This window comes from Diospyros lotus, chromosome 7 (genome assembly GCF_014633365.1).
Source record: "Diospyros lotus cultivar Yz01 chromosome 7, ASM1463336v1, whole genome shotgun sequence".
Classification (NCBI taxonomy): Eukaryota; Viridiplantae; Streptophyta; class Magnoliopsida; order Ericales; family Ebenaceae; genus Diospyros; species Diospyros lotus.
In genome coordinates this window covers 21,156,906-21,171,926 of record NC_068344.1, presented here as the reverse complement: position 1 = coordinate 21,171,926, position 15,021 = coordinate 21,156,906, and the positions used below count along the sequence as shown (strand labels likewise).

At 37.3% G+C, this 15,021-nt stretch overlaps 2 protein-coding genes across 2 annotated transcripts; both read left to right on the top strand.

Annotated features, from left to right (window-relative positions):
• The first annotated feature begins 6,172 nt into the window (after nt 1–6,172).
• On the top strand, nt 6,173–8,182 carry LOC127805601 (probable CoA ligase CCL5). Its single transcript, XM_052342351.1, has 4 exons — nt 6,173–7,588; nt 7,716–7,783; nt 7,860–7,962; nt 8,057–8,182. The coding sequence occupies exons 1-4, from the start codon at nt 6,173–6,175 to the stop codon at nt 8,180–8,182; spliced, it is 1,713 nt and encodes a 570-aa protein (XP_052198311.1).
• Nucleotides 8,183–14,253: 6,071 nt separating this feature from the next.
• Nucleotides 14,254–14,610, top strand: LOC127805600 (uncharacterized). The gene has a single exon (XM_052342350.1). The coding sequence runs from the start codon at nt 14,254–14,256 to the stop codon at nt 14,608–14,610; it is 357 nt and encodes a 118-aa protein (XP_052198310.1).
• The last annotated feature ends 411 nt before the right edge of the window (nt 14,611–15,021 follow it).

The following is a 15,021-nucleotide window of genomic DNA, read 5'->3' as shown; positions in this document are numbered from 1 at the left end:
ATACATCAAATCTGATATACATCAAATAACAATCTTGTACCTCTGATTGGTGAATCATTAACGATCTCATCCTCAAGTAATGGTGGAGTTGCAGATGGTGAGACAACTACTGATCCGCCTTTTTTATCCTCCCAATGCCACTTTTCCTCTTCTACAAAATGGACATCTCGGCTGATAACAATTTTTCCAGACTATGGCTGAAACACTTTATAGGCTTTGGAGAAATTGCTATAGCCTATAAAGATGTCTAGATCAACTCTCTTATACAGCTTGTCTCTTTTTACTTGTGGCACAAAAGTATAACAAATACAACCAAACACCTTTAAGTTATTTACAAGAGGCTTGTAACCATACCATGCTTCAAAAGGTGTTTTCCCTTGCACTGCTTTTGTAGGCAATCTATTTTGTAAAAACATAGCCGTGTTAGCTGCTTCAGCCCAAAACTTCTTGGGAAGATCTTTCGCATGAAGCATGCAGCGAGACATCTCCATAATAGTCTTGTTCTTCTTTTCACTCACTCCATTTTGTTGTGGAGTGTAAGGAGTTGAAAATTGGTGCTCAATTCCAGCCTCTTAACAGAATTTGGTAAACTGCTTCGAGGTGTACTCCGTCTTGTTATCTGATCTAATAGCCTGAATCTTATAGCCACTTTGATTCTCAATCCATGCCTTGAACCTCCAAAATACACCTGCAACTTCAGTTTTGAATCTCAAGAAATAGATCCAACACATTCTAGTTAAATCATCTATAAATGCAATATAATAGTGACTTCCCTTTAAATATGACTTTGGCTTTGGTCCATTAAGGTCAGTATAAACCAATTGCAGCTTTTGAGTCGCTCTCCAAACTGTTTGAGTAACGGGCATCTTAGTTTGCTTCCCAAACTGGTAGGCTTTACAAACTGATTTAAGATCTTCCAATAGACGTAATCTTTGCACCATATTCCTTTTCCCGAGATCCTGCAAAACAACTTGATTGCAGTGGCCTAATCTTTTATGCCATAGTTCAGTTGCACTATCAATTACAGCATGAGCTGTTTGTTCATTTTTCTTCAAGTCTAAAGGAAAGCATTTACTTTTCATGCTAACCCTAAACACTTGCCGACCATTAGCATCCTTAATCACGCACATGCTATCCTCAAACAATAGTTTAAAGCCTTTTTCAAGAAACTGGCCAGCACTAAGCAAATTCTGATCAACTTCAGGCACAAAAAGAACATTCAAAATCATCTTAGTACCTGAAGAGGTTTCCATTGCAATGGTTCCTCTGCCTTTGACCTCCATGTAATCTCCATTGCCTATCTTCACCTTCATGCCCCCGACGTCTTCAAGCTCCTTAAATAACTCTAGATTGTTGGTCATATGATTGGAGCAGGCACTGTCTACCAGCCACACTTCCTTTGAACAATTGGTTGAAAGACAATTTGTAGCAAACAATTGCTCCTCCTGGTGATCAGCAACCTGAGCTTCTATAGCTTGATGAGATTTATTTTTGCATATCTTAGCAATATGTCCCAGTTGCTTGCATTTGTTGCACCTAACATCTGGTTTCTTCCAACATCTGTAAGGTGGAAAGTTTGGCTTGCCACTACCTCATGCCTTGTTGTCAGAACGATCCATTTCCTCCTTATTTCCTTTCTTATTTTCTTTACCACATTGACTAACCTACAACTTAGTCTGCAATGCTCCCTTAATTGACCCTTCTTACCTTATAAACCTTATCTATTCATGTGCTTGCAAAGCATTCAAAAGTTCTACCAAAGTGATGATTTACAGTTCTTTTGAATTCTCCAAAAGGCTGAGATTGTTGTCTCAAACCTTTCAGGAACTGTCACAAACAGCTTCTGCACTATCCTTGAATCAACAAATTCACATCCCAGCAATCTCACCTTGTTTGCAATTCCTAGAAGTTTATCTGAGTATTCTTGAACTGTCTCAGATTCCTTCATCTTCTGCAACTCGAATTCCCTTATTAGATTTAGCTTTTGCATCCCTTTGATCCTCTCATCTCCTTCATACTCTTTCTTGAGAAAATCCCTGATCTCTTTAGCTGTCTTTAGTGTAACACCATACTTTCTCGAGTGTGTTATAACTTAGGACAATTATGGGATAATAAATTTTTTTCTTAAAAGCTATTGCTAAACCATATCATATCTCATATCCATCCCAAAATTTTCATACATCTATCTTGAAAGAGAATTATCATAAATATCAAATGCGGAAGCTAGAATCGAACCTAACATCTTAACAATAATCATAAATCAATTCTTATATCCTCATTAACCATAATTAAGGTTATACATCATCATTTCTCAAAACGTTCAGAATTCAAAATAGTAGAACTTAAATACATGGGCTACATAACATACATTCAACTCATCATACAACTCATCATGCACTTTGCTAAGTGCTATTTCATGCCTAATTCATCCTCATTTCTACTACAATTTCCATCTGGAACGTTTGAATATTCGAGAGGCAAAACCCAAGTTAGATGATGAATCATCTAAGTAAGGGAAGAAAACATTTAATGCTTATGTATGTATGCAATACACATAACATCGTAACTCTCTATTTGGGTCGAACACACCTTAAGATTACCCATCATTTTTACAGTCTCCCTGTCAGACCAAGGTGTATGGGTGCACCCTTGGCAAAGCAATGACGCCAGTACCTAATCCTAAACCTATGCAACGTATGGCCGTGAATTTCATCATGCTCATATGCATATTTCATCATCAATACATGTAAATGCAATCTACATGACATACTCACATCAAGACATGATAACATGAAAAAATTATTTACATAAAATCAGATTTTGGGTCGAACCACTCACCTTAAAAATTCGAGTTGCCTCGATTTGCATGCCAACCTCGAAAATAACGCAAATCGTCAAGATCTTTGGCCAAATCACTTCCTAACTAATCATTTCTAAGGAAAATTAATAATATATTTTTTTCAGACTTTTTCTTATTTTTCTTCTATTTTTCATAGTCATAAGTTCTTGTTCTTCTAAAATTCAAAATAAATACCTAATAAAGTAATCTCTTCACTTTTTCTTCATTAAAATTCCTAAAATAACATTTCTAATCTCGAGAAATATTTTGGGATTTTTCCATAACCTTACTATTTTTTTCTAATTAAGTTTCCTTTCAAAAGTTCAAAATAATTATTTTCTCATGAAATTTCTCAAATAAAAATTCATAAAAGTAAATATTCCTTTTCCTGCATTTCTGAATATTTTTCCAAAATTTTATCCTTTTTATTTCTATTTTTACTCTATTTTTCTTTATTTTCAGTATTTATAAAAAATAAAAATGACCTCTGGTCGTCTTCTCTAGCGCCAAAACACCAAAAAATAAAAATTCCTATACCAGAAGATATCCCACCATAAGTCGATCACCCTGACCAAATTTGATCTTGAAACAACATTCCAAAGACCTCCATTCGAGTAAAAATTAGTTTAGTTCCGACGAGATTCGATTTTTCGGACGAAGCTCCAATTACCCCTCAAATAAACTCCACAATTCCTCAAAATTTTTAGAAATGATCCTCAGCTCATGGGAAACAAAAGCCCTATGGTTTGGTGCCTCAATTTGTTCAAAAACTTGGTCGATTTGAAGTTTAAAATTCTATTTTTTTTTTTGTAACTTTGGATCTTTATCTATACACAAATTTGAGCACGGAAACGACAACTCTTGCTTCAACCAAGGTCACTAAGGCTCTCCCATGACTTAAATCTATCCAAACCCACCGAAAAATGACTCCAAAATCGATTTATAGTGGTTAATTTTTTTGATTTCTTTCGATCGATTTTTATCCAAAACGATCATTTTGGTAGGCTATTGATCACCCTAGGCCAAGCTTAGGGGTCCCTTGGACCTTTACCTCGAGTCTTCCGCCACCAAATTCGGTGATGGGAAGGGTGGCCAGGAGCTTGGTCGGCCATAGCAGCTTCTAAGTTTTGGAAATTACACTTTTGTCCCTTTATTTTAACTTCTTTACATTTTGGCCTTTCCATGAAGCCCTTGAACTTTCTATAACTTCCATTGAGTCCCTCAAGCTTTGAAATCTTCATTTCATCCTCTAAGATTTCGAAAAAATTTAATTTCAACCTCCATCGGGCAAATTCGAGAAATTACACTTAGACCCGATTCTTCATTTTGGCCATAAATCCTTTTGTTTCTTCCTAAAACCACTAAAGGGTTGTCTACATACTAAATATAAACCTCCTTGGGGTTCCGTTGACATTTCGAAAGTCTCCTACGATAATTTAGTTTTTCAGCCCAAATCATAATTGTATTTTAGTTGGACCGAAAATCATTCTTGATTCAATTTCTTCCGATACCATAAATCATGCCTCGAAATGCTCCTCAGTTCCGTATCATTTTCATTAGATATCTCGGTTTCAGGGCACTCTTTGCAGTCGATTCAGTACTTATAACTACTATCAAGCCAATTTTCGGTATTCTAAACTTAAATGATAATCTCATGAAAATATGGGTTCTTACATTTAGGGTCATAATTCTAGTGAAAATTGCTGGAGAAAGCAGCGAACAAATAAGACTTGGCCTTCGACTTTCTCTGTTTGTTTTCTTTGTGATTCCTTAGTTGAGCTACATTTGGATTTTCAGGCAAATGAGGGATGTCATAATCCTCCTCAATAGCTTCCCAGAGGTCATTGGCATCTAGAAAAGCTTCCATTATTACTGGCCAAACATGGTAGTTTAGACCATCAAACACTGGAGGAGCTATAGCAGTAAAAGGACTTTTAGCTTGCATGGTGTTTCTCTAGAAAATTGCTCACAGATCCCACAAGAAAAGTGGCTTTGATACCAATTTGTTGGTAATAACTAAGAAAACAAAAGTAAAACACAGCAAAGCAAAGGGAATTCACAAAATGGAGGCAAATCACAGATACGTTTTTATCGAGTCTCTAGAATTGTTTAAATACATCAAAGCTTAACTAAATTGCTACATAATTCATTCATAATCTCCTAAAGTATAGGAACTAATTAACTGAAGAACTTCAACTACAGCTAAACAAAAAAATAAATCATAACAGAAGCCTTAAACTTAGGACTATAACTAACTCTTTTATCAACTAAGTTAGCTACTTCTGCTCATATTCTTCCTCTCCCAAAGCCGACCAACTGTAAGATAGATTTTCATATTATCTTCAGTTTTGCTTCAACATTATAACAGTTGCTAAGGCATTTTCAACAAACTTACAAATGACTTGGTTCTTCTTCTTTATTTTTTCCATTGAGCTTGTACCCTCTCAAGTAAATCTCATTTCTAGCTTATTGATTTGGAATTAACAGTTTGTAGGAACTCATCAGTTGCCCATGTGGCCATTCTTTTTTTTTTTTGGTGTTTTCTAATTATAAATAAAGGGATAAAATAGGGAAATTTGGTTAATTTTAGCTTAATTTCAATTTCATTAACCTTGTTTATAATGAAAAGTTTGTCCTGTCAATTAGAGAAAAGTAAAATAATCTCTTTGACGAAAAATGGACCCAATTAAGGGAGTGTCTAAACAAATTATAGAATTAAGTGCAGGGGTAATTTACCCTATATATTTTTATATAGACTGTACTGTATCTTTTTGTGTTCTTATTTTGTTTTTCTATCAATGATAACCTACCTGGCTACAACCGTTATCCTCTTGTCTAGCAGCATTCATAAACTTGCTAAAATTGTTTAATAACTCATAAACCACACACACTTAATCGCCCAAGGAAGATCCTTGTTTGCATATATAATTAATTATTTGTAACTTTGCTTTCGTACCATCTGTACAACATATATGTATACTTCCATATTTGATGCAGTACCCAGCATAAAGAAAGAATCTCCCAAATACCTTCTTTGGTAATCACCCAGAGCTCAACTTCGCTACCCATTTTGCATTTGTCTTCTGCAAAACTGATCAGCCAGCTGGGGCGGCAACAAACTGTCTTCCCCATAAAAAAATAGATCCGCTAAAAGACAAGAACAATTCATGACCCATTTGATTACCTCGTCATCGCCGGCAATTAGACCCTGCGGACTTGACGATGCCCATAAATTGATCCTTCAACATCCTTATAAATCACATACAAGGCTTTACCACATAGGTTTAGTAATAGTATGTTCTGTTAAACTTGACTTGGTCAATTTCTTGAGCCATGTCGAGCGAGGAGGGGTGGATCTCCGCCGTCGTCGAAGATGAACCCCGAAGCGACTGGCAGCTGAACTACCGGAGAAGCGGCTTTGATCCCCAAACAGGCATCTACAGTTCGCTGCATCAACTCGGTGAGCATCAGAAGTTACCAACTAAGCCTGACCTTGACACGGCCACATTTGTGCTATCTCATTTTCCACACCCAAGTGAGGCCGAATCACGAGTTGCGCTCATCGACTCGGCCACTAACCGCCGAGTCACGTACGGGGAGCTCCGCCGCTCGATCGGCTCTCTCGCCACCGGACTCTACCATGCTCTCGGAGTACGCAAAGGTGATGTTGTGTTTGTCCTCTCCCCGAACTCGATCTTGTACCCAACCATCTGTCTCGCTGTGCTCTCCATTGGTGCAATCCTAACCACAGCGAATCCGCTCAGCACAGAGTCTGAAACCGCCAAGCAAGTGAGTGACTCGGGCGCCAAACTCGGCATTGCTTCACCGGAAGAGGCACACAAGTTACTCTCCACTGGACTGCCAACACTCGTTACTTGTCGTCCATCTGACGACGGGTCTCTTTCCATCGAAGAGCTGATTGAAAGCTGCGATCCACTAGAGTTGCCAAAGCACGAGCTCACCCAGTCAGACACTGCTGCCATTCTCTACTCCTCAGGTACTACAGGCACCAGCAAAGGGGTATTATTAACCCATGAAAACTTCATAGCTATCATGAAACTCCTGCAATGGTCTGTGGAAGTATCGTCGTCCCAGAATGATGTGTTCTTGTGCTTCATACCCATGTTTCACATCTATGGCCTTGCATTCTTTGGTCTGGGTTTGTTCTGCTCGGGCATTACAACAGTGGTGATGCAAAGATTTGACTTCCAAGCCATGCTCGAGGCCATTCAGACTCATCGAATTAACAACATAGCAGCAGTGCCTCCAGTCATACTTGGGCTCGTGAAGTATGATAAAGGCGGCTTTGACTTGTCATCACTGAGAAGGATTGGATCGGGGGCTGCACCTTTGAGCAAAGAGGTTGCGGCAGAGTTCAGAAAGAAGTTCCCGTGGGTGGAGCTAAGGCAAGGTTACGGGCTAACGGAGAGCTGTGGTGCAGCAACATTCCATGCTTCTGATAAAGAGGCAAAGGCTCATCCAGCTTCATGTGGAAGGTTGGTTCCATGCTTTAGTGCTAAGGTGGTGGATATTGATACCGGGTTATCATTGCCGCCTTGTAAGGAAGGGGAGTTGTGGCTGAAGAGCCTGGTGGTGATGAAAGGGTACATGGGAAACGAGGTGGCAACAGCTGCAACAATTACCCCAGATGGGTGGCTGCGAACCGGAGATCTTTGCTACATCGATGAAAAAGGGTTTCTTTACATTGTTGATCGGCTGAAGGAGCTCATCAAGCATAATGGGTACCAGGTACATCAGCAATCTCTACATCATATTGCTGTTGGAACTTATGTCAATAACCTGTTTGGGATACAAAGTATTAACACCCCATGGATATTAAGGACCATATAATGAAATGGTATGAATGCAAATGCAGGTCGCACCAGCTGAACTGGAAGCCATACTTTTAAGCCATCCCAGCATTCTTGATGCTGCAGTTATACCGTACATCTCTCTCTCTCTCTCTCTCTCACACACACACACACACAGAGTCTAACAGCATTAGATATATATTGCTCAGAGTTGAAGATGAAGAAGCAGGACAGATACCCATGGCATATGTGGTGAGAAGAACTGGTTCGAAACTCACAGAAGCGCAAGTGATCCAATTTGTTGGCGGGCAGGTTTGTGTTGGCCCCTTCCTTCTCTTTCCTGTAGGAAGGACATATTTACATATTTTTATGTAAGAAACCTAAGCTTGTTGTTGGCAATAATCAGGTGACCCCATACAAGAAGGTGAGACGAGTAACCTTCATCAATTCCATCCCAAAGTCAGCTGCTGGCAAAATCTTGCGAAAGCAGCTAGTTTCGCTGAGCCAACAACAATCTATCTCCAAGTTATAACAATTTTCTCAGTCATCTGAAGAAACTCTTTTCTCTCTACATATGCAATATGTAGCTATAATACACACACACACACACATATATATTGTGCCAGTGGGCGTGCTGAATCAATGTACTGCAGGACAGTCCTCTCTCAACCTAAAAGCTATTGGCACTAAAACATATAGCTCAAGCAAGAATAAGATATTGAAGTTCAAACAAGAGATCTAAAAGCAAAACTATCAGTTTATTATATAGAACATCTAAATAGTTACAAGTACTGGGAATGGCCATTTGCATTTTTCCCCATAACCACGTAGCATCAAGAAGAACAGGAAACATTTATGCAGTTTTCACTTGCTTCTGATTCCTATTGAGAAAGATGATCAAAGAATTTACAATTAAAAGTCGGCTCGATCTGTTAGGCATGAAGTTGATCCATCACCTTTAAGATATATAACTGATAGGTTCAGTATATCTATTCCATGATTTTTTTGAATCTTTTAGATATCGAGAAATAATCTTACCATTATTATCAATCAAATCACAACACAACACGTCGGAAAGAAAATGGCTAATGTAAATAGGTAGGAAGAGTGAAGAGAAGGGGAAAAAAACATTATCAAAATTACAAAAACAAATGAAGCAACCAACACAGGCCAAGCAAGACGACCTAAGCAAATATTGGTGGAATCCCTTCACCAACCCACTTCCTTAGATTCTAAAACGAGGACTATTATCAGATCAGAACTCTGTCTCTGGCAATTCTAGCAAGCACCATATAGTGTTCAAGTGCGGACTCCTGATTCCTGGCTATTAGAATATCTTCTTCTAAAAATGACAATGATTTCATCCCCATTTTCAGTGAGCAATAAATTTTAAGAAAATGCAAATATGTACATGTATAAAACATGCCTGTACATGGGTGGGTAGATCCTCAAGTTTTATTCAGTAGAAGCATAAAGGCATAAATTTAAATAGATTCATACATAAAAGTATTCGTTCATACATAAAATATTTTTTAATCTTCCTATAACTTTTGCTAACAGAAGCCCCTATTTTAACTGTTGGGATCAAAGACTACAAACTAGCAAACTTTCATATAGAGGAAGGATAAAAAAGGAAAAGAAAAACTCGAAAACATTTTATCACTTTGATTGCTGGCTCATGTTGCTAGGTAAAAAATCCAAAGGCATAATAAAGTAGCTTGAAAGGTAACTTCATAATTTGGGTGTCTGTACAGTCCCATATTATGTAACGAGTGAGAGATGAAAGCAAAGTTGGGGAGAAGAATGTTAATCGGGTCAAAAATTCAGATAGTGGTGTTATAAAAATAAAATATAACGATATGATAGTAACAATTTATCAAACTTAGAAGGTTAATGCTACTTTGTTTGAGAGCCTCACAGAGAAGCTTATCGAGAGGGGCTAAAATGACAAAATGCTCCATTGCCTGCAATCTCCCCTCTCCTCTCCCCTTCCCATAGTCGCCACCTCCAACAAGCTCCAGCACCAACCGCCACCTTCCTCACACCGCCTCGCCTCGCACCAACTGTCGCTATATCCGGGCAAGTACTTGTACTTGATAGTACAAAGAAATTGATTGTTTGGGGCAGTTCTAAAAACCCTACAAAATATGATTTTTCTGGCAGTTTCTTTAAAATTTTGTGACGGTTTTATAAAACTGTCGCAAAATTCAGTAAAACATGTTTTTTTGCAACGGTTTTCAAAAAATCGTCGCTAAATTTAAAAAAAAATTAAATAATAAAAAAAATTAAATTCTTTTTCGCGGTGGTTTCTTAGAAACCGCTACTAAATTAAAAAAAAATTTAAAATTAAAATTATATTAACATTTGCGGTGTTTTTAAAAAACTGCCTCAAAATTCAAAAAAGATTAAATTTAGCGACGATTTTTGAAAAATTGCCGCTAAATTTAAAAAAAATTAAAATTAAATTAACATTTGCGACGGTTTTGCAAAATTCAAAAAATATTAAATTTAGCGGTGGTTTTTGAAAAATCGCCGCTAAATTTAAAAAAAATAAATAATTCAAAATTAAAAATAAAATAAAATAATTCATTAAAAAATTAAATTTAGCGGTGATTTTCGAAAACTGCTGTTAAATTGAAAAAAAAATTAAAATTAAAATTAAATAAAAATCTGAAATATTAAAATTCATTATTTTCATTAAAAAAATTAAATTTTGCTTAAGAAAATAATTAAAAATTAAATAAATATAAAATCTTATAAATAAATATAAAATTGCATTTAAATTAATAGCAAAATTCATTAAAAATATAATTTAAAAAAATAAAAAAATTAATATATAAAATTTTAATAATTTTTTAAAAAATATATAAAATCTTCTTTTTTATTTTTAATCAATTAATTTATTTAATTTAACTCAATTAATTTATTTTTAATTTATTCTATTATTCTTTTCAAAATAATCAATTAATAAATATTTTTAATATATATTAAAAAATATAAAATATAATTCTGAAAATTAGTTGTTAGATTAGTATATAATATATATATGTGCATATATTGTTAGGAGTTCTTCGCAGATCAGGCGGTTGGCGCGCGCGCACACAAGAGGTCTTGGGTTCGAAACTTGGGGAGTGCATGTTGGGATTTAATTTCCAGCATCGTCACGTAGCGCGCGCACAAGTGGCCACGTGGTGCGCAAGGGCGGGGTGAGCTGGCTTGTGCGGGCCGTAAAAAAAATAAATTTTTTATTTTAGTGACGGTTTCAAAACCACCGCTAAAATTAAATTTTTTTTATTAATTTTTCTTAAATTTTTAAAAATAAAATTTAAAAAAAATTAATTTGAACCGCCGCTAAATCACTTATTTAGCGGCGATTTTTAAAACTGCCGCAAAATTTAAAATTAGCGACGATTATTTCAACGGTTGCTGAAAATCGCCGCTAAACGCTCCACGATGGCTGACTTGGCTGCGGTCGATTTTTTTGTAATGCGATCAGCTGCAACAGTATGTAGGGTAGAGGCCCCAGAGGTCAGGGGCAAAGACCATGTCAGAGGCTGGTTGTATCCAAAGTTCAAGGAGCAGCTCCACCATTAGCACTACATCAGGGACAACACTCTACTGCAGTTGACATGCCCCGTGTTCAAGGGAGGGTATTTGCACTAACAACAATCGACGCAAAAAAAAGGAATGACATTGTCCAAGGTATTCTCTCCTGATATGGATTTGATGTACGTGTCCATTTTAATACAGGATGCACACACTCCTTTATTGCACCCCAAGTTGTATGTCATGTTCTCGTCCCCAAATCCTCATTTCCATACTATTTGAATTTAGACCACTCTGGGGATATATATGAAATTAACGGGTAGTGAAATGTTTGAAGATTGTGAGATTAAGTTTCATGACGTGGAGTTGTCGGGTGATCTAGTGGTGTTAGATATAAGGGACTTTGATCTTATCTTGGGTATGGATTAGTTGTCTAAACATTATGTCAAGCTCAATTGTCATCAAAAGGTAATTCATTTTGAGCTACCCTAGTAGCTAACTATTGTGTACCAAGGTACTAAGCCGATGAGCTCCACTCCGATGATTTTTGCGATGAAGGCAGAAAGGTTAATACACCATGGGTGTAAGGCATACCTAGCTTTTGTGACTGTTGGTAATATAAGGAGAACAAGGCAGAGTTCTTAAAAATTCTAGTAGTCTAAGATTTTTCTGACATGTTTTCAAAAGAATTACTGGGGTTGCCACCTCTAAGAGAGATTGAATTTTGAATTGAGTTGATGTTAAGTATGCAGCCCATTTCTAAAGCTCCTTACAGAATGACCCTTAATGAATTGAAGAAGTTGAAGACATAATTGCAAAAGTTGATTGACAAGGGATTTGTCCTCCCTAATGTTTCGCCTTGGGGAGTTCTAGTATTATTTGTACGAAAAAAGGATCGATTAATGCAGTTATGTATTGACTATCGACAATTGAACCAAGTGACTATGAAGAACAAGTATCTACTCCCGTGTGTGGATGACTTACTGGATCAACTCCGTGGAACCTCAGTCTTTTTTAAGATTGACTTGAAATTTGGCTACCACCAGGTATGGGTTAGAGAAGAGGATATACAAAAGATGGCTTTTCGTACTCAACATGGTCATTTTGAATTTGTGGTTATGCCATTCAGATTGACAAACGCCCTAGCAATTTTTATGGATTTAATGAACAGGGCCTTCTGGGAGTATCTTGACTATTTTTTCATTGTATTTATTAATGACATCTTGATTTATTCTCTAAGTCTAGGAGAGCATGAGGCCTATCTCAAATTAGTTTTGCAGAGACTTAGAGAAAATCAATTGTATGCAAAGTTTAGCAAATGCGACTTTTGGCATAGTCAAATAGGCTTTCTTGGGCATGTGGTTTCAAGCAAAGGCATTTTAGTGAACCCCGAGAAGATCAAGGATGTGGTTGATTGGTCGAGGCCTACTATAGTGATTGGCATTAGAAGCTTTTCGAGACTAGATAGCTATTAGAGGAGATTTATAAAGGCTTTTGCTAGTCTTTCCTCACCTATGGCCAAGTTGACACAGAAAAGAGTTAAGTTTGAGTGGAATGAGGCCTGTGAAAATTGATTCCAAGAGTTGAAGAGGAGATTGACTATGACTCCAATGTTGGCTATTCCGAGGAGTGGGAAAAGTTCACCATTTTATAGCGATCCTTTACATACAGGTCTGGGTTATTTGTTGATGTAGGTGGGCATGTGAATGCCTATGTCTCGAGACAGTTGAAGAAACACGAGATGAACTACCCTACTCATGACTTGGAGTTAGCGGTAGTGGTATTTGCTCTCAAGATTTGAAGGCATTGTTTGTATGGTGAGAATGTCGAGATTTATACAAATCATAAAAACCTAAAGTACCTCTTCTCCTAGAAAAAGTTAAATATATGAGGCGATGATGACGGATTGAATTATTTAAGAATTATGATTGTGAAATTTTATATCACCCAAGGAAGGCCAATGTGATGGCCAATGCATTGAGCTGGCGTGGAGCGTCCATGGAAACCATTATGGTTCAAGAATGGATGATATTGGAGCAGATGGATGAGTTGTCTATCTTTACTTTCAAGGAGATCCCTGTGGTGTATTGTGCTTACACGAAGGTATAATTAGAATTAATGGATCAAATTAGAGTTCAATAGCCAAATGATGTGAAGTTGGTACTGGTCTTGGCACATATTGAGAAATTTGTTCATTTCGGATACAGTCAGAGGGGCGATGGCTTGTTGTTATTTTAGGGGAGGATCTGTGTGCCAAACAATGAAGGAATAAGGCAAGAAATTTTATCTGAAGCTCACAAGGCCCGTTACACTATTCGTTAGGGCACGACAAAGATGTATCATAATTTTCATCGTCAGTTTTGGTGGGACAACATGAAGAGAGATGTAGCAAAATATTTTTCATGTTGTTTAGTGTGTCAGCAAGTAAAGGCGGAACACAAGAAGCTTGCTAGTTTATTACAGTCATTGACGATCTCGAAATGGAAATGGGATCATGTTTCTATGGATTTTGTGACGAGCTTGTCTAAAACAGTGAAAGGCCATGACATAATTTGGGTGATAGTTGATAGGCTGGCGAAATCGACACACTTTTTACCAATCAAGAAGACTTTCCCTTTGAATCGCTTGGTGAAGATATTCATTGAGGAAATAGTGAGGTTGCATGGAATTCCATCGAGTATTGTATTGGATCGAGATCCCCAATTTACTTCCCACTTGTGGGAAGGTTTACACGATGCCCTGGGGACTAAATTGAGGTTCAGTATTGCTTTTGATCCGCAGACTGACGGTCAAATAGAAAGGACCATTCAGACCTTGGAATATATGTTGAGGGCATGTGTGATGGACTTCTATGGCAATTGGGATGATCATTTGACATTGGTGGAATTTGCCTACAACAACAATTACCACTCTAGTATTGGGATTCTGCCTTATAAGGCATTTTATGGAAAGTCGTGTAGACCGACCGTGTTATGGGAGGAGATTGGAGACTGAGCATTATTGGGACCGGAAGTTATTGAGCAGACATTAGAAAAAATTTGAACTATTAGGGCTGGAATGAAGGCCGCCCAGGACGGACAGAAAAGCTATGTGGATAAGAGACGACATGACTTAGAGTTTGTTATTAAAGACCACATGTGGTTGAGAGTGATGCCCATGAAGGGCGTACGCAGATTTGGAGTATCAGGGAGGCTCAGTCCCCATTATATTGGCTCGTTTGAAATTTCGGAGTGGGTAGGATCTTTGCCTTACCAGCTAGCATTGCCTTCTCAGTTGGCTGGTGTTCATAATGTCTTTCACGTATCCATGTTGATGAAGTATATGCTAGATCCTCAATATATCATTTATTATCAAACTATTGAGGTCGGGGAGGATGTATCATATGAGGAGATGTTTGTGAGTATTTTGGAGTGAAAAGAAACCGATCAATCCCATTTATAAAGGTCTAGGGGCAATGTCACAGCTCGAACGAGGGTACTTAGGAGCTTGAAGACAAGATGAGGCATCTTTTCCCTCAATTATTCAATAAATGGAGGATTTTGTTGCCAGCGAAGTGCTTCTTGGTTCAATCTCTAAGACAAGTTCTCTTTCTCTTCTCTATTTTAAAAGCAAGTTCTTCTTCTCTTGTTCTTGTTGATTTGAGTTCTCATTCTTCTCCTCGTCCAAATACTAATCTCAAACCTCTTGTTGGTCCATGAATCATTGATTCTTTTATTTTCTTTAAAGCTTTGTTCTTGGAGACCATTTTTGAGTTTGTGGCTCTCCCTTATTTATTTATTTTTTTTTGAAAAATCCTATGGGTCTTCTTTGATTCTTGATAAGTTT

Excerpts from the sequence above, each read along its gene's own strand:
- LOC127805601 (XM_052342351.1), top strand. The coding sequence starts at position 6,173 with ATGTCGAGCGAGGAGGGGTGGATCTCCGCCGTCGTCGAAGATGAACCC. Across the intron at positions 7,589-7,715 it reads TCAAGCATAATGGGTACCAG|GTCGCACCAGCTGAACTGGA; the intron begins GTACATCAGCAA and ends ATGCAAATGCAG. Across the intron at positions 7,963-8,056 it reads TCCAATTTGTTGGCGGGCAG|GTGACCCCATACAAGAAGGT; the intron begins GTTTGTGTTGGC and ends GGCAATAATCAG.
- LOC127805600 (XM_052342350.1), top strand. The coding sequence starts at position 14,254 with ATGAAGGCCGCCCAGGACGGACAGAAAAGCTATGTGGATAAGAGACGA.